The following is a 27,817-nucleotide window of genomic DNA, read 5'->3' as shown; positions in this document are numbered from 1 at the left end:
TATTCTATTGATTCTATTTATAATTGTACTAAAGAGTTGAAGAACCCACCCACGGCTTGTCGGTAAACGATGATACCCGCGACATAGGTAGACCGCTACCTAACGTCAATTACCTTCTTTACAGCTCATTTAAAGTCTTATGTGTAATACTACAACGCTATCAAAACTCGACATGAGAGAGTTCATCTCAGATTTTAATAATGATAACAATAATAACTACGAACAAATCACGCACGATCATCCGATCCCAATATAGGATTCCCTGTGTTATGGATACCAGAGAATGAAAAACAAACTTATATACATTTAAATATGTACATGTATACATACATGTATAGATAATAATAAACACTTAGACAAAGAGTAAACAAACCTGTTTATCAAACGACTGCTGGTGGTAGGACCTCTTGTGAGTCCGCGCAGGTAGGTACCACCACCCCGCCTATTTCAGCCGTGAAGTAGTAATGCGTTTCGGTTTGAAGGGTGGGGCAGCCGTTGTAACTATACTGAGATCTTAGAACTTATATCTCAAGGTGGGTGGCGCATTTACGTTGTGGATGTCTATAGGCTCCAGTAACCACTTAACACCAGGTGGGCTGTGAGCTCGTCCACCCAATCAAGCAATAAAAAAAAACGAATGTTTGCCCGATGTAGGAATCGAACCCACGAGCTTCGGTGCAACAGTCAAGGGCGCCAACTATTACACCACCAAGTCAGTCAGAGTACGAGAAAAAATACGTTCCTCTCTACAACAGTACGCTCTTCGTAAGTATTAATAAAATTCAAAAGTAACAGCACTACGATCTTTCTAGAAGTGTGGAACAGTGATTACGTACGAGACTTCCTGGTGATGTCTACGGGCGCCGGTGGTAATTTAACAGCACATGCAGTAGGCAGCGGCTTGGCTTTGCCTTTGGCATTGCTGAAGTCCATGGGCGACGGTAACCACTCACCATCAGGCCGTATGCTCATCTGCCTGCAAGGGCAATAAAGAAAAAGAAAAGATGCACGTAAGCTCGATTTACGTCGATAATAACAAAATAAAGAACTATCTTTGAAAACGATAACGTTATTGTACGGCCACTTGAAATATACTCTCTGGTTATTTCATTAGCATTATATTTACTTTGGTATTGAGGTCCTATGTTGGAGCAGGATGTAACCGCTAAGTGCCTAGGCTTACATCGAAGCTTGTTCGCGTAAATCCCCAAGCTTATGCCGAGCTTAAAACCTGATGTCAACGTTAAGAGAATAAATTCACCAAACTGATGCAGTCTTATCTTAAGATATTTATGCTTTTTTGCTCGTCCGAAGCGAAGTGGTTACATAGACATCACAACGTATATTATATGAGTCGACTATTATCAAAGCCGGCAATGTGACTTTTGGACAATTATTAGTAAATCAGAAAAACGAATTATTGACTTTGTATTCCACTGGCAGTCACAAAACTCTTCTGAACGACATATTAGATAAATAACAGGTTAAGTATTAACCTTTATTTAATGCAGGTTTTGAACCGTATTCTTTGAAGGAGACGATTATATTCAAATCAATCTGTATTGACATATCAATAACATTTTTTTGTCTAAATGCACAGATTGCCACCTTTGATAATAGACGACTCAGATATGCCTTCATAGACCTTGTGTGAGCAACTCATGATTGCTTCGCGACTACAACGCATTTACACCGATACCTACCCGGGCATTCTCATTTCACCTTCTCCCTGAACGATAAAATAAATAAAAAATCTTCGTACAAAAATAAAAAGCCCGCAAAAAAGTATAAATTGAGATTGACAATGAATATAAAAGTTAACGTTGAATCCCCATGGAACAAATTAAAAGTCGAGTTAGCGGAATTAATGAATCTTTCACAGATCACAATTTAATTGGGACTTTGATAAAGTATCGGAATCGAATGAAAAAGGAAATTCACGAACAATGTAAAACGCCTTTATTCGAAATCTGACCGTGAAATCGTGACCGAAGCGATTTTATAAACGGAACAATTCAATTATTGTATTCGTATTATTACAGATTTTGTGTTATTTTGTATGTTTGTGGTAGCTTGGTACCTATTAAATAGCTACGTAAGTCGATAAACACTACAAATTGCCTTATCGTCTTCTCGCGTTAAAGCTGTACTAGTGACCCCGCAGTAGTTGTTAGCTACTCTTGAGTTGTTAGGTCTCCTTCGGAGGCGCTCGGGCAGTTGTTAGCAAATCCCGCCCCTCTTGGCTGAGCCTTTGCTCGCCCACCTGTCCTGGTGAAACTGGAAAGGCCTTCGGGCCACCAGTAAACTTTCAATCATAAAAAAAAAAAAAAAAAGTTGAAATTCGACTATAATTAGTTGAAATTATGAGTTTGAACACTATTATGGTTCTATTGTCAAAGGCTATTAATTAATTATATTTCTATAATCACAGATTTCGCCAAGACTACACTATAGACAAATAATATTAAAGATAAACAATATTAACCTATTTTCAATTTGACCCATAATATAGGTTTCATATTTTAGTGATTTGACCATAGTTTTTGACAAACTAAAGTTTGACAATAAACAAAGAGTATATGTACATATGTGTGTGTGTGTCATATACATGGCAGTATGTGTAATATTTTCTTTATTGATTTATATCTTTTATGCCTTATATTTAAAAAATATGAGCATTGTGCACTCCTTCTCTATATTCTCTATAAGTGTGGGAAATTTCATACTCCCCCGTCCGCACAATTTTCGTAAAAAGGGTACAAAATTTTTGCTTCACGTATTAATATATAGATAATCTGAAAACTTACTAAATTTTACAGCAGAGTGTTTTAAAGGTTTAAACATAAAATATGATATTTTTAATTTAATCATATTTGCAACATTTATTTTTTGCCAGTAACATTATCAGTCTTTTAAAGTAATATAAAACTATGTATTAATTTTGTTAATAGTAATCAAAATAAAGGTTAACTATAAAAAAAACAAACTAAAACTAAACTTCGCTCTTTTGACAGTATTTATGAGAAAAATACTGGTGATACCAAATGATTCCGCGTATTAACTCAATTTCAAATATTTTTGGATATTGTGCACTTTTAATGCGAAAAGACGGTATGTGATATAAGAATTAAGTTTCGTTTTCATGCCTACAGCCATAGCTATCATAAAATTTAATTCATTTGATATTTAAATTATCTAATTTCATACGATCACTAAAAATAATTTAAGAGACACTGAATAATCTATATAGGTATATATAAAAATGAATTGCTGTTCGTTAGTCTCGCTAAAACTCGAGAACGGCTGGGCCGATTTGGCTAATTTTGGTCTTGAATTATTTGTGGAAGTCCAGAGAAGGTTTAAAAGGTAGATAAATATGAAAATTCTCGGAATTAAATAAAAATAACAATTTCATTTTTCCTTTGATGTGTCCCCCGTCGGACGGATTCCTTTTGTTTGTTTTAAGTTTATTTTATACAAAAGCTTAGGTCTTTTATTTATTGATTGAGGCACTACGAAGTCTGCCGGGTCAGCTAGTAATATCTAAATAAACAATGTTGTTTTCTTAAAATTTTAAATCGTTGTAGATAAAAAGGGCACAATTCATACAAAATCCATCCAATTATCGTTGAGTTACGAACACCTTTTATTTACTTACCCTCGTTCCGACGGAGCTATCCCCGAAATCAGACAAAACCAAGTGAACCTGAACTGCGGGCAAACAAGCCACAATAGCCGAATCCTATGCAAACTTGTCTATTTAAATGAGATAATTTTTTCAATAAAAACTACTAATATTTGGACAGCCTTTCGAGAATAAAATAAATAATAGTTTAAAAAAACTAAAAAAACACGCTTTATATAAAATTCAACTAAAAAATAGAAAATAAATTTTAATAAATTTAAATTGAAAATAGTGTAAAAAAATTATATTTTATTGTAAAAAAGCGTGGGGTGCTTTTTAAGTTATTATTGAAATAATAATTCTTCTACTCATATCTGTCAGAAAAATATTTATAACTAATAACACCATGCACTCCACGCTTTTTTGTGTGTTTTTTAGTTTTTTTAAACTATTATTTATTTGTCATTTTTGATTGAATTTCAATTATTTTTTTCAATTATTTTTTTCAATTACTTTTTTTAATATTGAATTGTCATCGGTCCTCGATAAATCTACAAAGTTTGAATGAAATCTAGCCGTTTAAAGTGGGTCAAAATCGCGTCTAAAGGAGTCAGATACAAACATACATACAAGTGAAGCTAATATAAAGCGTGTAATAAAAAAAAGAAATTTATAAATTGCCTATAGGTGTATATTTTTCTTTCACGTAATAACTAAAATGAATTCGAACATTATCGTTGACGTGATATACACAGTAGACATAAGATACAGCCTGCAGACTCTTCTCAAAATCTAGATTTTTACAATGTCTCAGTATTAATTCATTACATTACCTGGCTTACTGTAATTTTAGTAAGCTATTGTGAATAATAATTGCAAATAGACATGCTTTAACAAAAACCGACTTCAAATACAAAAAAGTTATTCCAAAACATACACTAAAAATTATCAAAATCGGTTGGCGTGATATTGAGTTATTGAATTATTCATCTATTTGTCGCGCACGTACTTAATGCAAATTTAAGGCTTATATGGTTTTCTCATGGATACCATTATCAGAACTGGACTAAATTGAAATGGGACCACACGAGAAGCGTCAGCTTTCTAATAAAAAAAAAATCATCAAAAATGATTCATCCAGCCAAAAGTCATAAGGTAATCTGTTACATAAAAAAAACATACAGACGAATTAGGAACTTCTTTTTTGAGGTCGGTTAAATACTATATCTAATTCGAATGCTTATTTTAGATTTTTCTTATTTTTAAATCCGATTGGAAACTCTTGAGATAAACACGTTTGAATACGCATCGCAGTAGCCTAAAGGATAAGACGATTGGTTTACCGATGCGTGTGAATTACGTTCTTAACAGATGTTAAGTCGTCGTGGCCTAAAGGTTAAGACGTCCGGTGCATTCGTATCTAGCGACGCACCGATGTTTGAATCCCGCCAGTAGGTACCAATTTTTCTAATGAAATACGTACTTAACAAATGTTCACGATTGACTTCCACGGTGAAGGAATAATAACATCGTGTAATAAAAATCAAACCTGCAAAATTATAATTTGCGTAATTACTGGTGGTAGGACCTCTTGTGAGTCCGCGCGGATAGGTACCACCGCCCCGCCTATTTCTGCCGTGAAGCAGTAATGCGTTTCGGTTTGAAGGGTGGGGCAGCCATTGTAACTATACTGAGACCTTAGAACTTATATCTCAAGGTGTGTGGCGCATTTACGCTGTAGATGTCTATGGGCTCCAGTAACCACTTAACACCAGGTGGGCTGTGAGCTCGTCCACACATCTAAGCAATAAAAATAAAAAAAAGATGTTCTCGGTCCGCTTCCGCGATGAAGGAATTAAACATCGGGTAATAAAAGGTTGTTTTTTCACGAAATAGCCTACATATATTATATCTAAAGGACGGGATAGTGATTGAACTAATTTCACTAAGACTTTAGGCTAACATCATTGCGCGATTTCTATCAACTCTAAGTAATATATCTATCTATAGATAATTACGGTCTGCCAAACATTAAAAATGGCTCATAATCGTCTCATATACGCGGGATGATATAAAATCAATACTCAATTTAAAATACCAGATAGCATTATCTAGTTTATTTCAGTTTCCGAGATAGTGTGACGTAATCCGTTGCCTAGGATACCTGAGATGTCTGGAACTAGGTCGAATGTACATGCATCCAAACGTATAGACGGTGCAATTTGGAACCATTGCCAGAAGCCGGACCGCCTGATATGTGTGGTATAAGATATGAGAATCATAGAGAAAGACAACGTTATTTGGGGAAAAAATTTGGAAAAAATATTTATGTTAGTCTAGTAAATATTAAAAATTACTTCTTTTTTTTCCTACCTATGCTGACAGCCTTGAGAAGCTATCAGCGTTACCCTAGCGTGTAGGTGAACTCTCAGGGCTCAGACCAGAGGTGTTGCTAACACTGGCCCTAGCAAGAACAGTGCTTCGCAGAATCTACCACCGGATCGGAAACGCGACCCACTAAGAAGATGAGAATAAGAAACTCAGTGGGCTACGACCGGTGCTTGAGGTGCCTAAAAGCACCGTTAGTGGATCGGGAGGATCCGCAATGTCGTGTTTAGGGCGACGTCGACTGTTTGCCAATCGGTCCACAGAATCTGGTATGTAATTTTCGGCGACCACGACATGAGGGTTTTCGTATCGTGCTGCCTTCTCAAAATGGCGCATTGATGACGAGTGTATATACTTACTTATTAAGTCAAGCTCCAGGTCATCATAAAGATCCACATTCCTTAAGAACCACGATGCTCCGACGGCTATCCTGCAAAAACGGGATTGCATGTCTTGTAGGGGTTTCAAATTAGTGCGGGCCGCGTGAGCGAACACTACACTTGCATAGCTCATGGAAATGACTTAACTCCGCTGTGTTTGGCCATTAATTTTCAGGCGGGACCGAGGGTAACGACGTGAGCACATTATTATACAGAATGCAGTGTACATTAAATGTACCGACCACAGATTAAGCACTAAATATACAACAATACAGACGCTAGACACAGATTAAAATATTTTTGTTTTTTTTTCTACTTGTTCTGATAGCCTTAAGAAGCTATTTCAGCTTCTCCTTGGCGCACGGGGATCAAACTGGTAACTTTGCTAACACTGGCCCTAGCAAAAGCAGTGCTTTGCAGAATCTACCACTGGATCGGAAACGCGACCCACTGAGAAGATCCGGCGAGAAACTCAGTAGGCTGTGTCTATGGGTTAATTTACTCGTCGAACCCTTCGTCGCACGCGACGGGTTCCGCGAAGACGGTGACTGGTACTTGAGGTACCTAAATGCACCGTTCATGGATCGGGAGGATCCGTAATAACTTGAGAAATTTCTTTTTTCGGGTCTGGCTGATAGATACCCGCCCGTCTCTGAGTTTCAACTAATGTGACTTCACACGCTTACATGATGGTAACTTGATCATGAAAGCCCCATTATTCAAAAGTATCCAGGGTCACTGCCTATTTCAAACGTAATATCGTTTATTGAGAAGGCAGCTAGGTGGTACCGAGCTTTGGAGTACCTATCAAATAATAATTTACCGAAATAAATGAGTAGTATCAAAATTTTCTCATGACATGCACCGTACGAAGCTCAACTTAAAATTCTATTTTAAACTAGATTTCGCAGACTATAAAATCCAAGTAAATTTATACCTAACCATTGCGATGTCGGTCCGGTTATGAAATCGTAAATTTCTTGAACAAATGCCTTTCATACAATATTACCTGTTTAACTTTCACAGAATCTACATAAAGTTTAGAAGGAGATATCATGCAGTGCCGACTGTTACTATCATATTTAACACGCTTTTGTGAGCTTAATAAGTTATTAAGCTATTGCATAGCTTCTATCGCGGCGACTTCGAGCGCGGCGACTGAATCAAGAAATTCCGTACCGAAAATAACCTGACACCCTCACTACGCCTACTATGTAGCATTACCTGTTTAACTTTCACAGAATCTACATAAAGTTTAGAAGGAGATATCATGCAGTGCCGACTGTTACTATCATATTTAACACGCTTTTGTGAGCTTAATAAGTTATTAAGCTATTGCATAGATTCTATCGCGGCGACTTCGAGCGCGGCGACTGAATCAAGAAATTCCGTAACGAAAATAACCTGACACCCTGCGCTGGTGTAGTGTTTGTGAATAAGCGCGCGGCGTGACGTCGCATTGCATGAACATCATAAAAAATCTGCCCATCTCTCTCTCACGCAGTCTAGCTTATGAGTGTGAAAGGGACAGTTAATGTTTTGCTTTTGTTAATGTTTATAAATATAGCGTGGTCTTATTTTTATTATTGTCTAATTGTAATTGCATAAGTTGATAAAAAATGCTTTGCAATAGCTTTACCGCGGCAGTCCCCGAGTGTCACACTTCTTTTTTTATCATTGTAACGGAACTGTACAATTTAATTTTTATTAATTTCAAGAAGTCTAGTTAAGTTTAAAATTTTCACACGTATCAAGAACAGATGAATTTAGCACATAGCATATTCAATTATTTTGGCGTATTATCCTAACTGGGATCCATTTGGTTCTATTGGCTTGTTCGACTTGTAAAGCGGGTTTCAAAAGAACTTATATCTCAAGGTGGGTGGCGCATTTACGTTGTAGATGTCTATGGGCTCCAGTAACCACTTAACACCAGGTGGGCTGTGAGCTCGTCCAAGCAAGTATGCAATAAAAAATATATAAGTGGCTACTGGAACCCATAGACATCTACAAAGTAAATGCGCCGCCATCTTGAGATATAAGTTCTAAGGTCTCAAGTATAGTTACAACGGCTGCCCTACCCTTCAAACCAAAACGCATTACTGCTTCACTGCAGAAATAGGCAGGACGGGGTACCTACCCGCGCGGACTCACAAGAGGTCCTACAACCCGTAATTACGCAAATTATAATCTTGCGGGTTTGATTTTTATTACACGATGTTATTCCTTCGCCGTGGAAGTCAATCGTGAACATTTGTTGAGGACGTAATATTCATTAGATAAATTGGTCCCCGCTTTGGGTTCGAACACCGGTGCATCGCTTCAACACGAATGCACCGGACGTCTTATCCTTTAGGCAACGACGACTTCACTTATACATTACATTTGATTACTATCTATATATTAATACGTGAAGCAAAAACTTTGTATCTCTTTTTACGAAACTTACGCGGACGCAGGAGTATGAAATTGTCCACACTTATAGAGAATATAGAGAAGAAGTGCACAATGCCAAATTTTTTTTTAAATAATGCATAAAAGATACTTTAAATCAATAAAGAAAACATTACACACACTACATACCATGTATTTGACGCACACACGCATGCATACTATTTATTTATTGTCAAACTTTTGTTCTTGACGTCTGTGGTCAAATTGAGAATAGATTAAATATTGTTTGTCTTTATTAATATTTTTTTATAGTGTAGCCTTGGCGAAATCTGTGATTATAGAAGTATATAATACAATCATAATAGTGTACAAACTTACAATCTCAATTAATTATAGTTGAATTTCGACTACTTCAGGACCTCTAGTAAAGTTAAATGCCGCGTATGAAATGAAATGTCGCTTAAGCCAAATAGCATTTCACCTCTCGATATAATGACAATAAAGAAACGCTTTATTGAAGTAACTAGTCTGAATTATATCTACGACTCGCGAAAAGCGAAGAAAATACTACGAACTCTCTTCGACTTCTAACAAGCGTTATAAATGTATACAGATCGATTAAGCAACGAAAATAGCATAGTAACATTTAAAAAGAAAATGTAATTCGTGTCATAACGCCGCGCTCGACACGCCAAAGTCTCATTACGTGACCTTATCGCAATCTCAATCAATAATAACCCTTAAACAATAATAAATCAGATTCATCAAATGAAAATACGCTATTTAGTTTATTGAATGTGTATATGATTATTCCTTAGTGTAGACTAGACTTTTTGTGGACTCAGTCAAAAACACTTTGATGACGTGAAATTGAGTTCTTACTCGTTATAACATAGTTTGGGCAGTTTACAGCTTTCACAGTAGAAGAAAGAGTAAGAGAAATTATAGATACCAAAAAAATATATGAATTTTTTAATTATATCTTATAACTTTAGATCCCAATTTTTTTTTTATTGCCGTATAGGCAGACGAGCATACGGCCCACCTGATGGTGAGTGGTTACCGTCGCTCATGGACGTCAGCAATGCCAGGGGCAGAGCCAAGCCGCTGCCTACCGTTTCATACTCTCCACAAGCCTCGTTTGAAGAAGGACATGTCATAGCGCTCGGGAAACACCGTGGAGGGAAGCTCATTCCATAGCCGGATGGTACAAGGCAAAAAGACCTCTGGAAACGAACTGTGGATGACCGCAGTGGCTCCAGGTAGTATGGATGAACTCTACTTCGGTGGCGGGCGGTGCGATGGTATAAACGAGATGTCGGTATCATCTCGAACAATTCCTCAGAGAACATACCGTACAGAATGCAGAGGGAACCGAAGTCCCTCCGCAGACCCAGAGGTTCCAAACGAGGTTCCAAACGATCAATTGTCTTTTATCTAAATCTCATACTCGAGCACCTGTCGTCTTAGATTTAAAAAAAGCGGAAAACGTTAAATAAAAATCGGTCCGTTAATATTCTAAAGCAACAAATTTCGATGTTCACAAACACAAACCGTCCCAAAAAGGAACTCGCATTTGTGTAGCGTCCTGAATAAAACGCATTAGTAGAATTGATCTGTTAAGCACAATCGGTCTCATCTGTTTTGTGTATCGTCGTTTTCATAATGTGAGTGCGTTCATTTTCTTGATTACTGTGGTACTGTCAATAAAAAAACACGTTGACAACAAATTTCTGCTTTAATTAAATATGACGTTTTTGAAGTGAAACTTCGTTATCGGCGTTGGAAAAAAATTTACCGTCACATTTTTCGGTTACGCGTCACTTTTTTCCGTTACGCGCCATCTGTTTTGTATTCATGTCTATGATAATAAAATCCTTTTGTTTAAACTTTATCTAATTTAACTTTTTTGTATTCATGTCTATGATAATAAAATCCTTTTGTTTAAACTTTATCTAATTTAACTTTATTTAACCAATTTCTAGAAAGTTGCATGTAGATCATTTTTCGAAAAATAAGGCCATAAACAAGTTTCACTTCTTACGTGTGTACACTAGTACACGCACACATTTTTATTTTGAATGTATGTGTTTTAGTTAATCGTTTATAAAGCTTTGGACAATTGAAATTTTTAGGGATGATACCAATGATATTTTATATGTAATTAGGGATGATACCAATGATATTTTATTTGTATAAAAAATCATTGAATGATACGTAGAAAATAAGTGTTTTTCTTTGTGGAACGCTATCTCTCTCTCTCTCTCTCTCTCTCTCTGTCGCTCTCTCCATCTCTTTTTCTCTCTCTCTCTCTCTCTGTCGCTCTCTCCATCTCTCTCTCTCTGTGGCTCTCTCCATCTCTCTCTCTCTGTCTCTCTCTCCCTCCATCTCTCTCTCGCTTGGTGGTAACGGAGCCCATAGATATATTATCGTGACGTGAAGGCCGCTAATCAGAGACATAAGGTCAGTCTAAATTGTATGGTGATACTAAATTTTAGGCTTACGGTGATCAATTCATTGGTAAAAAACCCTTCCGCCTATTTCTGCCGCGATGTTGTCCAGCATACGTTTATATAGACTAAACGCGGTCTACACATTCTCTTGTAGCGGTTTGCTATAATCAAATAATAATATAGACTAGAAGTCCCGCAGTAGTCGAAATTCGACTATAATTAATTGGAATTGTAAGTTTGTACACTATTATGATTGTATTTTATACTTCTATAATCACAAATTTCGCCAAGACTACACTATAAAAAAATGTGTGCGTGTACTAGTGTACACACGTAAGAAGTGAAACTTGTTTATGGCCTTATTTTTCGAAAAATGATCTACATGCAACTTTCTAGAAATTGGTTAAATAAAGTTAAATTAGATAAAGTTTAAACAAAAGGATTTTATTATCATAGACATGAATACAAAAAAGTTAAATTAGATAAAGTTTAAACAAAAGGATTTTATTATCATAGACATGAATACAAAACAGATGGCGCGTAACGGAAAAAAGTGACGCGTAACCGAAAAATGTGACGGTAAATTTTTTTCCAACGCCGATAAGGAAGTTTCACTTCAAAAATATTAACAAAGACAAACAATATTTACTCTCAATTTGACAACAGACGTCAAGAACAAAAGTTTGACAATATGTAGTATGCATGCGTGTGTGCGTTAAATACATGGTATGTAGTGTGTGTAATGTTTTATTTATTGATTTAATGCATCTTTTACGCATTATTTTAAAAAAATATTAGCATTGTGCACTTCTTCTCTATATTCTTTATAAGTGTGGAAAATTTCATACTCCTCCGTCCGCGCAATTTTCGTAAAAAGGGATACAAAGTTTTTGCTTCACGTATTATCAAATAATAATATAGATACTACTCAACTACTATTCAAATCGTTTATCCGGTCAATTGAAGACGAACGAATCAGTATTTGAAAGTCTGTAAATCTTCAGAATTTCATCTACAGATTAAACTTTGGTCTTATCAGCCTTTATATACTAATTCATTAAGCACATGACCCCCGTGAAAAGGTCATTAAGCAAACACACGAAAGCGACGTATGTGAGATTACATGTGAAAGAACGGGACAGCGCTTAACACATCACATAACTGGCTTTCGAAGCTCGTTGACTCCGTAAAGAGAATTGCTGAGTTGAATAATTAGGGTTATGTAGGAAGCAAGTAAGTTCGAACTTTCATTGTTTTAACGTGAAAGCTTTCATGATAGAACTGAAACCGTATAGCAATTTGTTTGCTAATGAACCAAGATCATAATTTAAATTCCAAAAAATATATTTAAACAGGCAAAAACATCATCATAGTACACCTCAACTGGTTTTACTGATGGTAGGACCTCGCGTGAGTCCGCACGGGTAGATACCACCGCCTTGCCTATTTCTGCCGTGAAGCACTAATGCGTTTTGGTTTGAAGGGTGGTGAGCCGTTGTAACTATACTGAGACCTTAGAACTCATGTCTCAGGGTGGATGGCGGCATTGGCGTTGTAGTTGTCTATGGGCTCCAGTAACCACTTAACATCAGGTGGGCTGTGAGCTCATCCAGCTACCTAAGCAATAAAAATAAAATAAAAAACCTCAAACTAATGGCGATAGGTAGGTTTATAATCTATACGTCATGTACAAACTATATAAATGACGCGATGGTGTATTATGTTCCACTTCGAAAGCAGGTAGCTGTTTGCTTCGATTTCTTCGATATCATGATGGGTAGGGGATAAGCATATTGAGAAGTTTATGTGCTAAGGGTTCCTGCCACTCGATATATTATTTAAAAATCAATGGGCTAGAGCGCACACACCGTGAGAAGGGGTTTGGCTAATTTGCCCGAATAACACTAAACTACAAAAAGACTAAGTTAATAACTCTCAGATTTCAAGCAGTCAGCAAGCAGAAATATTAACCTCAAATAACTCCATACCCTTTTAAATTTCGAATTACTTTAACTTTAAATACGAATGTAAACTTTATATGCAAAAAGCCTTGTAATGATGACATCAAAGAAAGCATTCTAGGTTTTTTTTTTTTTTTTTTTTTTATTGCCCTTGTAGGCAGACGAGCATACGGCCCACCTGATGGTGAGTGGTTACCGTCGCCCATGGACTTCAGCAATGCCAGGGGCAGAGCCAAGCCGCTGCCTACCGCTTAATACTCTCCACAAGCCTCGTTTGAAGAAGGACATGTCATAGCGCTCGGGAAACACCGTGGAGGGGAGCTCATTCCATAGCCGGATGGTACGTGGCAAAAAAGACCTCTGGAAACGCACTGTGGATGACCGCAGTGGCTCCAGGTAGTATGGATGAACTCTACTCCGGTGGCGGGCGGTGCGATGGTAAAAACGAGATGCCGGTATCATCTCGAACAATTCCTCAGAGCACTCCCCATGGAACATACGGTACAAAATACAGAGGGAACCGAAGTCCCTCCGCAGACCCAGAGGTTCCAAACGATCCGTGAGACCGGGATTATCGACAATCCGAACGGCCCTCCTCTGTATGGAGTCAAATGGAAGAAGCTGGTATTTGGGAGCCCCGGCCCAGAGATGGGAGCAGTACTCCACGCGAGGCCGGACTTGTGCTTTATAAAGCAAAAGCCTTTGTCCAGGCGTGAAGTACCGCTTCGCTCTGTTGAGGACTCCCAGCATTTTGGACGCCAACTTGGCTTTGCCTTCCAAATGACTCCGAAACTGGACATCGCTCGAAATGTCGACCCCAAGTATCCCAATACTCTCGGAAGGTTGCAGGGATACTCCTTGGAATTGCGGCGCCATGACAAAGGGGTCCTTCTTCGCAGTGAACGCGCAAACTTGTGTCTTTAACGGGTTGAATTGAACCAAGTTCAATTCACCCCATTTGGAGACTCGCCCCAGAGAGTTCTCCACTTCAGACACAAGCTTTGATCGTCTCTCTTGCACCACGCTCCGAGAGAGACTCTGATGGCCGATATATCGCGCATCCCCCGTGCTGTCATCCGCATAGCAATGCATGCCATCAATAGACAGCATGTCATTGATATACAGGATGAAAAGCGTGGGGGAGAGCACCGAACCTTGTGGAACGCCAGCGTTAATGGTCATGGTATCAGAACAGTCACCGTCTACAACGACCGTGATGCTCCGCCCATCCAAAAAGCTAGCGATCCACTTGCAGAGACCCTCGGGGATTCCGTAAGATGGTAGCTTCGACAGAAGTGCCCTATGCCAGACCCTGTCGAAGGCCTTCGCAATATCAAGGCTCACAGCAAGAGCCTCGCCCTTGCTCTCCAAGGCTTCAGCCCACCTGTGAGTAAGGTATACAAGAAGATCGCCAGCTGAGCGACCGTGACGGAAACCGTACTGTCGGTCACTGATCAGCTGGCGATCCTCCAGATACTTCAGGAGTTGTATATTAATTATTCGCTCCATCACCTTGGAAAGCAAGGAAGTTATCGCGATAGGCCTGTAGCTCGATGGGTCCGACCGGTCACCCTTCTTGGGGATAGGGTGGACGTGGGCAGTCTTCCATGAAGACGGAACCCTGTTAGCGCAATAAGAGAGGCGATACAAACGCGTTAGCGCAGGCGTCAGCTCAGGGGCGCACGTTTTCAGAACCACTGCAGGGATGCCGTCTGGCCCGCTCGACTTATGGACGTCCAGGAGTCGGAGTTCCCGCCTGACTGCACACTGTGTAAAGCAGATCTCCGGCAGGGAACTATCACACCGGAGGATGTTCGGTGGTGTGGCACCCCCGTCGTCCACAGTCGAGTTCGAGGCGAAGAGTTTGACCAGAAGGTCAGCCTTCTCTTTCGCACTATGGGCCAGACTGTCATCGGACTTGCGTAGTGGTGGGAGACTAGACCTGCAAAAGTTACCTTCTGCAGCTTTGGCGAGCGACCAAAAAGCACGGCTCCCAGAGGGATAGCTCTTCAGTCGCTCGCCAATTCTAGCAACGTGCTCCGATTTCGCCCTGGCAATAACCTTCTTGTAGGACCTGGAAGCGGCGTTATATTTCCGCCTTTCCTCTGAGATGTTAGGATCCCGACGTCTCTTAGCATCATCCCATGCAACGTATGCGGACCGCTTGAGGTGTGCAGCATCCCTGCTGGCATTGTTATACCAGGGTCTGCTGCGACCCCCAACGGGCACTTCAGAGGAGGGAATAAACAATTCCATCCCCTGGAGCACCACGTCTTTAAGACGGTCCGCACAGACGTCAGGATCAGCAGAGGAAAAGCAGAACCGCCCCCATGGGTAGGATGCGTAAAACTCACGCAATCCATCCCAATCTGCTGACAAATACTGCCAAACTCTTCGAAACCCAGTCGTCGTTCGACGACTAGGACGAGAGAGTGGTGTGGCAGCACGGATAAGGCAGTGATCAGACGATCCAAGTGGAGCGTCGACCACCACACTGTATCCGGCTGGATCAGTGGTCAGCAGAAGGTCCAACAGAGAAGGCTCGTGCCCCTCAATATCTGGGACACGGGTGGGCTGTGTCACCAGCTGGGAGAGGCCGTAGGCCAAGGCGAAATCGTAGGCAGTCCGACCCGGGAGGTCAGTGGTTCTGGACCCCAACCACTCTTGGTGATGAGCGTTAAAGTCTCCAAGAACCACCACCTCCGCAGATGGGTACTGCTCAAGCACGCGGTTAGTCCCCTCTTGCACATGCTCTATCAGAGCTGAACCTGCATCACTGCTGTGGGACCTGTACAGGCACGCGTAGACTCGGGTACAGCCCCCGTGATCTACACGCAGCCACAAGAGGGACAGGTCCCGTTGTTCGAGACTTCGTAGACGGCGACAACAGACATCAGCCCGGACGAATACACACACCCCGGCTTTACGCAGGAAGTTGTGCTCCAATACGTAGCCGGGGTATTCAAGGTACGAAGTATCATCCGGAGCAGATATCTGCGTCTCCGTCAGAAAAAGAAGGGCAGGCTGCGCCGTCTCAAGATGGTGGTGTACGGCGTCGAGGTTGCTATGTAGACCCCTTACATTGCTGAAATCCACATTAAATGTGGAATGGGGAGTCGCCGACAAAACCCTTTTCCTTTTTCGAACTTTCATTATTTTTTTTATTTGGAGAGTGGGATTGGGCGGGGTAGGATGTTCGAGGCGAAATCGTGACAATACCTGAATAAAGCGCGGAGCACAGTACGTGCTCGACCACGGGTTGCGTGAGCGACTGACGCAGGGCATGGAAGGGCCCCCAGTCCACCCTGCGTGCGATCGCCGGGATCCACTCCGGTCTCCGACTCCGGCACGACGACCGCACGACAGGATTTTACACCGGTTGGCGGGACAGCTTCCCGGGGCGGAGTTTAGTAGTGACACCCGGGTTCAGGTCCCCAACTGACCGGCGGGCGGCGGCGAACACCGTTTCACTGGGTCTCCCTATACCCCCGTCAAACAATCACGTCCCGCGAGCTCACACGCACGTCTGCTCCGCATGTTCCAGGTATCGCCAAGATTCACCCCCAACAAGGAAGAGGAAAGGGTAGGAATAACACTGGCTCTCCAACCCACACGCCGGAACACAGCTAGGCTATTTGGCGGCGGACTCTAGTTGGAGGGTGGTCGCCAGCCAGTCGGACAAGTCCTACCACCGATTATGTATTCGGCTCCCGTTTTGCACCACCCAGGGGTTACTTGTAGGGAATCAAGGAAGGAAGGAAATAGGAATAGGTGGTCATTCATGCACTATTCAACATCACTCGCAAACACTCGCATCACTAATTCGACGGAAAATTACGCGCTATATACCTAGAAACTAAACTAATTTAACTCATTTCCAGTTACAGCGTTTGATGTCAGATATAATGAATTAGCTTTCAAGCAACGCCTTCTAATACAAGAAGTATTCAATGAGAATATAGTATAAGAAAAATAATTTATTACAAAAAACCATATCACAAAATCCATCTTAGTAAAGTAAAAAGTCTAGTCGCCCTCGTCTCCCCCTTCTTCCTCCTCGTCAAACTCGCCTTCTTCTTCAGCAGTAGCATCTTGGTACTGTTGGTACTCCGATACCAGGTCGTTCATGTTTGACTCTGCCTCAGTGAACTCCATCTCGTCCATACCCTCACCCGTATACCAGTGTAAGAACGCTTTGCGCCTGAACATCGCCGTGAACTGTTCCGAGACACGCTTAAACAGCTCCTGTATTGCTGTTGAGTTGCCTATGAATGTAGCAGACATTTTTAGTCCTCGAGGCGGAATATCACACACCGCTGTTTTAACGTTGTTTGGAATCCACTCAACAAAGTACGATGAGTTCTTGTTCTGAATGTTCATCATTTGTTCGTCCACCTCCTTCATAGACATGCGACCTCGGAAGACAGCGGCCACAGTCAGGTAGCGACCGTGGCGCGGATCACAAGCCGCCATCATGTTCTTCGCGTCAAACATCTGCTGCGTCAACTCCGGCACCGTTAGCGCACGGTACTGCTGACTCCCGCGTGACGTCAGAGGCGCGAAACCCGGTATGAAAAAGTGCAACCGTGGGAACGGCACCATGTTCACTGCTAGCTTGCGCAGATCTGCATTCAACTGACCAGGGAACCGTAGACAAGTCGTCACGCCTGACATTGTCGCCGAAACAAGATGGTTCAAGTCGCCATAAGTCGGGGTTGTTAGCTTCAGCGTGCGGAAGCAGATATCATACAGAGCCTCGTTGTCAATGCAGTACGATTCATCTGTATTTTCTACCAACTGATGTACTGAAAGGGTGGCATTGTACGGTTCGACCACAGTATCTGATACCTTAGGTGATGGAACCACGCTAAAGGTGTTCATGATCCTATCGGGGTATTCCTCACGAATTTTGGAAATGAGTAACGTTCCAAGACCAGCTCCAGTTCCTCCGCCAAGTGAGTGAGTCAACTGGAATCCTTGCAGACAGTCGCAACCTTCAGCTTCTTTTCTGACTACATCGAGCACAGAATCTACCAGCTCTGCGCCTTCGGTGTAGTGACCCTTAGCCCAGTTGTTGCCAGCACCCGATTGCCCAAAGACAAAGTTGTCCGGACGGAAGATCTGACCGAATGGTCCGGAGCGTACAGAGTCCATTGTCCCGGGCTCTAGGTCCACAAGGATAGCCCGAGGCACGTACTTTCCTCCAGTCGCCTCGTTATAGTACACGTTGATGCGCTCCAGCTGGAGGTCGGAGTCTCCGTGATACGTTCCGGTCGGATCGATGCCATGCTCATCGGATATAACTTCCCAGAACTAAAAAACAGTTGACATTTAGAATTTTCTGTATTTATTTTTATTACTTAGGTGGTTGGAAGTCACGGCCGAACTGACGGCCGATCTGATGATGAGAAGCTACCGGAGCCCATAGATATCTACAACGTAAATGCCGCCACCTACCTTGAGGTTTTCAAGTGTCAGTTTTTACAGTACAACGGCTGCCCCGCCCTTCAAACCGAAACGCATTACCGCTTCACGGCAGAAATAGGCAGTGTGTGGTACCTACCCGTTCAGACTCACAAGACGTCCTACCACCAGTATGCGATTATTGAATCCGATTAAGAGGACATTCTAATTATTCTATTAACAACTAAATATAGCTTATAGTGTAATCTTTGGCGATCGTGTAAAACCAACTATTCATGAAATAGATATAACAATACCGAACTAGTAGTAAAGTAGGCTATTCACCTTAGCCCCAATCTGGTTTCCGCATTGACCTCCTTGGATATGAACTATTTCCCTCATTTCTTTTGTAAACTATATAATACTGTGTATCTTATTGTCCAATAATACGAAACTAAGCCACGACCAACTAAAACTTCCAAAAACAGTAAAATAAAAAATTCTAAAAAAAATCAGACTCCGTGTCCATCTAGAAAAGTATAATGACAGGTATAGCTATTGTCAAAACGATGGATACTTTTTAATTAATTATCGTCAGTAATGTAATGAGGTTAAGTACTTAACCTTATCGATATGTAAGTAATAAATTTTCGTCAATTCATCAAGTCGGTTCGGTTTTAATAAAATAAAATAAAAACATTTCAAAATGAAATACAAGATTATATTTTACTTGAGGGAGTGCATATAGAGTCCCTTCTTTATTTCGCATGGTCGTGTTTTATGTAATTAACACCACAGTTGGAACAATATAAATTTTATTGTTGTAGCGGCATCAAGTAATTACATTAAATTAGTTATTTAACACATTATAAATTATTTTTATGTTTTTCATATTTGGCGGTAAAAAGGTATTGTCTCACAGACTATATTCTGTTTTTCACATCTCGTGCGTTCCGGCTTAGGCATCATAAAAAGGTGCGTACTTAAACGCCACATACTTAATAACGTAATAATACTGGGGTATGGGGGCCACAAAGCCGACCACCAGATCTAGGTAGAAGGACTTTATTTTAGGAAAGAAGGTGACGAAAAAAGATAGAAAGAATGAAGAAGAAAAAGAAAGATATGGAAAACGTGTAATCATTGAAAGGGTATCTTATAAAACTGTTTTCAGATATATAAAATATATCGATTCGACATCGAATCGATATATTTTATATATCTTTTTTAATTAAACACGCTCGTGTATACATATACACGAGCGTGTTTAATTAAAAAAAGCTACATGAAAGGTCTTTAGGGCTTTAGAAAATAAGCAAGTAAAATAGTGGAATAGATAATAAGTTCTTGCAGATGCGCTAAAGATTTTATGACATTTAATGCCTTTCATACTTACTTTCATTTACTCTAAAACTTGTTTTAACAGAGTGACACTGAAACAATAAACTCTCAGATAAGACGCCCTAAACACGTTATTACGGATCCTCCCGATCTATTAACGGTGCTTTTAGGTACCTCAAGCACCGGTCACCGTCCTCGCCGAACCCGTCGCGAGCGACGAAGGCCTCGATGAGTAAATTAACCCATAGACACAGCCCACTGAGTTTCTCGCCGGATTTTCTCAGTGGATCGCGTTTCCGATCCGATGGTAGATTCTGCGAAACACTGCTCTTGCTAGGCACAGTGTTGTAACACCTCTGGTTTGAGCACCGAGAGCTCACCTACACGTCAAATCTATGCGAAGACAGCTATGATGATGTGATGGAGAAATATTGCGGTGTTCAGAAAAGGAATAGAACATAGTTTTTATGTATAGTATAAGTAGTGTATAGTATAACTGTAAATTGAAAGGCGGTAGTCAACTTCTGAAAAAATGGCATCTTCGACCCATAGGAATCTTCAAGGGTGTGGAATAAACTCCTCATAGGAATTTCAAGCTGCCAATCCCTCGCATTGAAGACAACAAGCACCAAGAAATGTATTTATATTTTGGAAATAAAAGAAGGCGCAATGGACACAGAAGGAAAAACACTAAGCATAAACTGCCTTCTAATAAAACTTATTTACAATTACGTAAACGATGTCATCACTTACAATTTTATTGATAACTAGCTGACCCGGCAGACTTCGTAGTGCCTCAATCGATAAATAAAAGACCTAAGCTTTTTTGTATAAAATAAATTTAAAACAAACAAAAGGAATCCGTCCGACGAGGGACACATCTAAGGAAGAACAAAATTGTTATTTTTATTTAATTCCGAGCATTTTCATATTTATCTATCTTCTAAGCCTTCTCTGGACTTCCACAAATAATTCAAGACCAAAATTAGCCAAATCGGTCCAGCCGTTCTCGTGTTTTAGCGAGACTAACGAACAGCAATTCATTTTTATATATATTGAATACTTTTTTTAGTCACTGGATTGATGTAAATCTAAACACAACGAATCCCGAAATTTTTTCTTAAATGTAAGGCATTAAAACCTACATATAGAAAATGAAAAAAGTTCGCAACAATATAACTAACTGTCCTTTTTGAATTTTTTCGAATGTCGCACGAAATTTGAACTGCGTTCCGAAATGTCAATTGTTTTTATCGATCTGCAGTGAGTAGAGTAAGTCCTCCCAATCTCTGTAGTTACTAGAAAAGTGTTTTTATTCCATTTAAAATGAGGGAAATTGTACACATACAGGCCGGTCAATGCGGCAATCAAATTGGAGCTAAGGTAATCTATCTATGTTTTCATAATAGTTAAAAATGCGAAAACAATTTTTTAAGTATTTATTGATCAATGCGTGTTAACTTATCATCAATTACATTACCTTTTTTTTTAACTAATATATTATATCAAAACTAGACTTTACTTGCTATACGTATTTAAAAATTTATGAATTTTTTCACAATGCCACTGATTGCTCAAGTCGCCATTTTGATGTCTGTGATGGAGAAAAAGAAAGCCTTGAACCAATAAACACCATATTATTTTTATTATTAAAGTATTCGTTTGTTTATAGTGTTGTAAATGTAATTTTTGAGTATTGTTTTAATTAAAACCTATCTTATTTTAAGTATGGCGTCGATTATAATTAACTAACACGATCGCCAAAGATCGCTATAAGCCCAATTTAGTTAATAATAGACCAATTAAAATGTCCTCTTAATCGGATTCATTAATTGCATACTGGTGGTAGGACGTCTTGTAAGTCTGAACGGGTAGGTACCACCATCCTGCCTATTTCGAAGCAGGAATGCTTTTCGGTTTGAAGGGCGGGGCAGCCGTTGTACTGTAAAAACGGAGACCTTAGAACCTCAAGGTAGATAGCAGCAGCATTTACGTTGTAGATGTGTATGGGCTCCGGTTAACATCAGGTAGGCCGTGCGCTCGTCCAACCACCTAAGCAATAAAATTGTTCTAACGATCAACTCTTTTTTAGTTCTGGGAAGTTATATCCGATGAGCATGGCATCGATCCGACGGGAACGTATCACGGAGACTCCGACCTCCAGCTGGAGCGCATCAACGTGTACTATAACGAGGCGACCGGAGGAAAGTACGTGCCTCGGGCTATCCTTGTGGACCTGGAGCCCGGGACAATGGACTCTGTACGCTCGGGACCATTCGGTCAGATCTTCCGTCCGGACAACTTTGTCTTTGGGCAATCGGGTGCTGGCAACAACTGGGCTAAGGGTCACTACACCGAAGGCGCGGAGCTGGTAGATTCTGTGCTCGATGTAGTCAGAAAAGAAGCTGAAGGTTGCGACTGTCTGCAAGGATTCCAGTTGACTCACTCACTTGGAGGAGGAACCGGAGCTGGTCTTGGAACGTTACTCATTTCCAAAATCCGTGAAGAATATCCTGATAGAATAATGAATACTTTTAGTATTGTTCCTTCACCGAAAGTGTCTGACACCGTAGTTGAGCCGTATAACGCAACCCTCTCCGTACATCAGTTGGTGGAAAATACAGATGAATCGTACTGCATTGACAACGAGGCTCTGTACGACATCTGCTTCCGAACGCTGAAGCTAACAACCCCGACTTATGGCGACTTGAACCACCTTGTTTCGGCGACAATGTCAGGCGTGACGACTTGTCTACGGTTCCCTGGTCAGTTGAATGCAGATCTGCGTAAGTTAGCAGTGAACATGGTGCCGTTCCCGCGATTGCACTTTTTCATACCGGGTTTCGCACCTCTGACGTCACGCGGGAGTCAGCAGTACCGTGCGCTGACGGTGCCGGAGTTGACGCAGCAGATGTTTGACGCGAAGAACATGATGGCGGCTTGCGATCCGCGCCACGGTCGCTACCTGACTGTGGCCGCTGTCTTCCGAGGTCGCATGTCTATGAAGGAGGTGGACGAACAAATGATGAACATTCAGAACAAGAACTCGTCGTACTTTGTTGAGTGGATTCCAAACAATGTTAAAACAGCGGTTTGCGATATTCCGCCTCGAGGGCTGAAAATGTCTGCTACATTCATAGGCAACTCAACAGCAATACAGGAGCTGTTTAAACGAATCTCGGAACAGTTCACGGCGATGTTCAGGCGCAAAGCGTTCTTACATTGGTATACGGGCGAGGGTATGGACGAGATGGAGTTCACTGAGGCAGAGTCAAACATGAACGACCTGGTATCGGAATACCAACAGTATCAAGATGCTACTGCTGAAGAAGAGGGCGAGTTCGACGAGGAGGAAGAAGGGGGAGACGAGGGCGACTAGACTTTTTATTTTTTATCTAAGTTTTTCAATATACTTTATTTTTTCTAAATACTGTTTATTATTTAACCCTTACAAAGCGATATTTGCCAATCTCATACAGTTATGTACATCGCAAGCTTGATGTGCATTATTTGTCTTCGATGAGCCTCTATCCATCGGTCAAGTCACTCGATTCACATTCACGAATGTATGTACACACTATATAGGTAATCACTCTGGTCCATGGACATCATACGTTTGGATGACTACACGTTACCTAAAGCTGTCTTCTACTGACCGCTTGAGAAAAGCTCACACCACAAGGGAAATACGTTACAGGGATATTAAATTTTAAAACATCTTACATATGTCCCCCGTGAGCGTTTGGAAGAGATCTCACAACAGAAGTAAGAATGGCGTCTCTGTTGAGCTGTGCGCCCTACAATAGTTTTCAAAAGAAAATTTGGCTTCGGTAGCTATTCATGTAGACGAAAATAGCTAAGTTAGTCGTTAACGGACACTTTAAGGAGGATGAGAGATTACTTATTTATAAATGCTTTTTATAACCCGTGATTCACGAATTTCTTCGTGTCTCTCTATTTTGTCTTGGATAGTAGTCGATCATAAGGCCCATCTCCTAGTTAACCGTAAACGTTGACCACGGTAAGCTCTCATCGAACTCCGTTTAAATATGAAGAAGACATAGCATAATGCTCCAAAACTATCGAAGACAAACTGTACCCGTCCGCTTCGCTGGGCATTTAAAATTAACATTATTATTTCTCACCCCCACAAAGATTCACATCATTAACGTCTCCGCAACTGGTGTAGGGAGTCCAACACTCATATAAATATTAGCCTATCCATTAATTATATGTATTTTCTACATGGATACCACGTTTGAAGTCAATCGGATGTATGGTTCAGTAGCTATAACGGAACATTCGTAAAAAACACTGTATATTTATATATTACTATAGTTATATGGTTGATAGTCATTCCAAAGTCCCATAGAACGAGACAATAACATATCTTTAGAAACGTACTTTGAATGAGCGCAGTGGCTCTACGTACACGGAAGAACTCTACTCCGATAGCACATTTTTGATGATAAAAAGATGACGGCGTTATGTTAATCAATTTCTCGGAGCAATCTCCATGAAACATACCATACAGAACAAGGAGAACGATATCAAACAATTCGCGACGACACGACTCGATGTCAATACGATCAATTCTCTTCTGTGGGTTTGGAAGTAGCTGCTAATTGAGATCCCTAAACCCGAGATGAGAGTAGTAATCCAGTGTGTATCAATAGCCGTTGTAACTATACTGAGACCTTTCAACTTATATCTCAAGGTGGGTGGCGCATTTACGTCGTAGATGTGTATGGGCTCCAGTAACTACTGAACACCAGGTGGGCTGTGAGATCGTCCACTCATCTAACAATAATAAAAAAAAACCGTAACCTGAGTCGCAGCAGAAATAGATAGATAAAACGGTTGCTTCCTTTCAATACCCTAGTTAATAGTTGCTAATAATCGCTAAACTCCAGAGCGGATGCGAGCTTCCCGAAGAAAAACAAACGGAAATAATTTGAAATGTCACAAGTTTGTAAAATACAATCTATTTTGGAGTCCTATTTTACAGGTCAATAAGTATATTTGAATAGTATGGTTCGTAAATGAGATTCATAATTAACTGAGAGAACCCGACCACGTATTCGCTATATATAGTAATTTCCGGAAAACTACATTGAATTGCCAACAATAGAACTGAAAGTTTCAATATGAACAAAAAAATTGAGCCACAAATATTCACTTTTGTGTATACGTACCGAGATGTCCAATCTAGATCGCTCTCGATTACAAAGCCGAAAAGAATCGAGGTCATTCGTTAAATTGAACCAAATTCACGAGAGGATCAACTTATACAACACTTCTGACAGTTGGACACTTCGCAAAGTGATTGACTGTTACGAAATTTTTTAGACAGCCGTATGATTTTTTCATTGTAATTCGTACAGATTTGTTTATACACTACTACATATTTAATAACAAATAAATAAAGTACAGTATATTAGAGCAGATGAATGACATGCGGGCCTCTGGTTCGTGTCAGTCACGCAGGTAGAACTTGCGTGGGATTCAAAACAAACCAGCAGTAAACATCCAGCAGTATATTGAAAGTAATCAGGCGGACAGACAGTACAATAATACCAAAGATATATTATTATAAAGGAACTTTTTTTTATTTATTGCTTAGATACGATGGACGAGCTCACAGCCCACCTGGTGTTAAGTGGTTACTGGAGCCCATAGACATCTACAACGTAAATGTGTCACCCACCTTGAAATGTAAGTTCTAAGGTCTCAAGTATAGTTACAACGGCTGCCCCACCCTTCAAACCGAAACGCATTACTGCTTCACGGCAGAAATAGGCAGGGTGGTGGTACCTACCAGCGCAGACTCTCAAGAGGTCCTACCACCAGCAATAACAGTACAGCGTGCAAACCGTGCGACGGCATCGAGGGAAGGAAGAAGAGCAAATCCTAGATAGCTACATCTACAATAATACATTAAAAATCAAGCCAAAATTCAATGCATACCTATTCACTAACATTTTTAATACAGTAAAGGCGCGGCTGTAATTACCAAAAAATGATTTGCTAACTCGTCTCCCGTCAAAGGCAATAAAAAAAACAGAATCGCACCTAAAAACCAACATAGTCTTTAGATAAAACAGTCACCAGCAAGATTATAGCCGAATTCCATTTGTAATTCTCGTACTGACATGTTAGTTACATTACTTAATACCCAGTTTATTACTAGGCTTTCGTTCAGCCTACTTGTTTAGTATCAAAGTTTGTAAATAAGACGTCTTTTATTATGATGTTGGCTAAGAAGGACGGTGATTCTCAAACATTTGCACACTTTTAAGGGTGACGCAAAACACACTGCAACAGCACTGGTAACAAACTTACTCATTAACAGACGTAACCAACACCCTTATCCCAGTTTTGATGTTCATCCCTTTTTATTGTGTATATAAATTTAAAAATGTGAAGTAAAGAAATATCTTCAGATATGCTTGCGCTTGGAGATTTGTTAGCAATGACTCCTGACTTGCAACTTGTCTGAAAGACATCTTGCTGTTTACACAAGCCTTCTTCTTCACTCTTCTTCACATAGAATTTCATAAAACGAGAAACTTTTGACACTTAGGTCTCCGATCTACGATTTTCTCATATGTTATGTATTCCAAAAAATATACATAGGATTGTTTCCTAACTACGTCATCTGACTAAGTCATCCAAACGCACAATACCGATATGAAAGAGGATACTGTCGGAAGTCAAGCGTGGACTCAGATGTATAGTAATTAGAGTTATTAACTACTGGAATAATATAGTTCAGTAAAATAGTGTAAAATGTAATGTGAACTATAGCATAGTAAACTTAGTTGGTATTAGTAAACTTCCTTTGGTTAGTTTTTACATGATCTAGCTCTTCTTTGATACTTCGTAGGATGAAATTACTTTGAAAGTGGGACACACATTTACGTCACAAATTTGAGTACCTCTGACCTACATGTTACAAGGTTACTTTCCCCAAGTCCGTACTTGTCATAAAGTTAATGACATGTAAAAGAAAACCAGCTAATGCTGTCTCATGCTCAGTTCCAGGTTTACGTATGTTTTACGTCTTTAGCGATTTTATTTTGTATTTCTTGTAGCTTTATTTTTATTTTCGTACTGAGTCAACAAAAATATAACAATTTATTAGACACTAGCTGACCCGGTAGACTTCATAGTACCTCAATCGATAAATAAAAGACCTAAACTTTTGTATAAAATAAATTAACACAAACAAAAGGAATCCGTCCGACGGGGGAACACATCAAAGGAAAAACCAAATTGTTATTTTTATTTAATTCCGAGCATTTTCGTATTTATCTACCATTTAAACCTTCTCTGAACTTCCACAAATAATTCAAGACCAAAATTAGCCAAATCGGTCCAGCCGTTCTCGAGTTTTAGCGAGACTAACCAACCGCAATTCATTTTTTATATATATAGATAATACATAATAATAATAATAATAATTCAGGCACTGCATGAGCCCCACGTGGACAAAGAAGCCTCCCTGCACTGGCTGCGATTCGGTGACCTCTTTGGGGAAACCGAGGGTTTTGTCTGTGCAATACAGGATCAGGTTATCAGGACGAACAACTATAGGAAGCACATTCTGAGGGATGGGACAGCTGACATCTGTCGATTATGCCGCCGACCGGGTGAATCCCTCAGACATGTCACCTCTGGTTGTTCTATGCTTGCTAACACTGAGTACTTGCACAGACATAACCAAGCAGCCAGAATCCTCCACCAAGAGCTCGCCCTTAAGTATGACCTCATCGAACAGAGGCTACCGTATTATAAGTACCAGCCGGACGCTGTACTCGAAAACGACCGTGCCAAGCTCTACTGGGACCGGCCTATCATTACGGACAGGAC

General features: G+C 40.3%; 3 protein-coding genes across 4 annotated transcripts in view; 2 read left to right on the top strand and 1 right to left on the bottom strand.

Moving 5' to 3' along the window:
• Positions 1 to 27,817, top strand: part of LOC101736650 (uncharacterized) — a 260,266-nt gene that overhangs the window by 135,697 nt on the left and 96,752 nt on the right. The window lies entirely within an intron of this gene.
• On the bottom strand, positions 17,166 to 19,156 carry LOC101736514 (tubulin beta chain). The gene is made up of 2 exons (XM_012697798.4): positions 18,950 to 19,156; positions 17,166 to 18,514 (listed from the first exon to the last, which is right to left on the bottom strand). Exons 1-2 carry the CDS (start codon positions 19,004 to 19,006, stop codon positions 17,228 to 17,230), a joined length of 1,344 nt encoding a protein of 447 aa, XP_012553252.3. The 5' UTR covers positions 19,007 to 19,156; the 3' UTR covers positions 17,166 to 17,227.
• Positions 21,167 to 23,373, top strand: LOC101744975 (tubulin beta chain). The gene is made up of 2 exons (XM_004923451.4): positions 21,167 to 21,328; positions 22,038 to 23,373. The coding sequence occupies exons 1-2, from the start codon at positions 21,272 to 21,274 to the stop codon at positions 23,322 to 23,324; spliced, it is 1,344 nt and encodes a 447-aa protein (XP_004923508.1). The 5' UTR covers positions 21,167 to 21,271; the 3' UTR covers positions 23,325 to 23,373.

This window comes from Bombyx mori, chromosome 27, assembly GCF_030269925.1.
Source record: "Bombyx mori chromosome 27, ASM3026992v2".
In the NCBI taxonomy this organism is placed as follows: Eukaryota; Metazoa; Arthropoda; class Insecta; order Lepidoptera; family Bombycidae; genus Bombyx; species Bombyx mori.
Note: the sequence above shows the minus strand (reverse complement) of the source record. Positions and strands in the feature narration are given on the sequence as shown.

Bases quoted from the DNA above. Each gene is read 5' to 3' on its own strand.
- LOC101736514 (XM_012697798.4), bottom strand. From the start codon at position 19,006: ATGAGGGAAATAGTTCATATCCAAGGAGGTCAATGCGGAAACCAGATT. The intron at 18,515-18,949 runs GTGAATAGCCTA...ACTGTTTTTTAG, and splicing joins GAAACCAGATTGGGGCTAAG to TTCTGGGAAGTTATATCCGA.
- LOC101744975 (XM_004923451.4), top strand. From the start codon at position 21,272: ATGAGGGAAATTGTACACATACAGGCCGGTCAATGCGGCAATCAAATT. The intron at 21,329-22,037 runs GTAATCTATCTA...ACTCTTTTTTAG, and splicing joins GCAATCAAATTGGAGCTAAG to TTCTGGGAAGTTATATCCGA.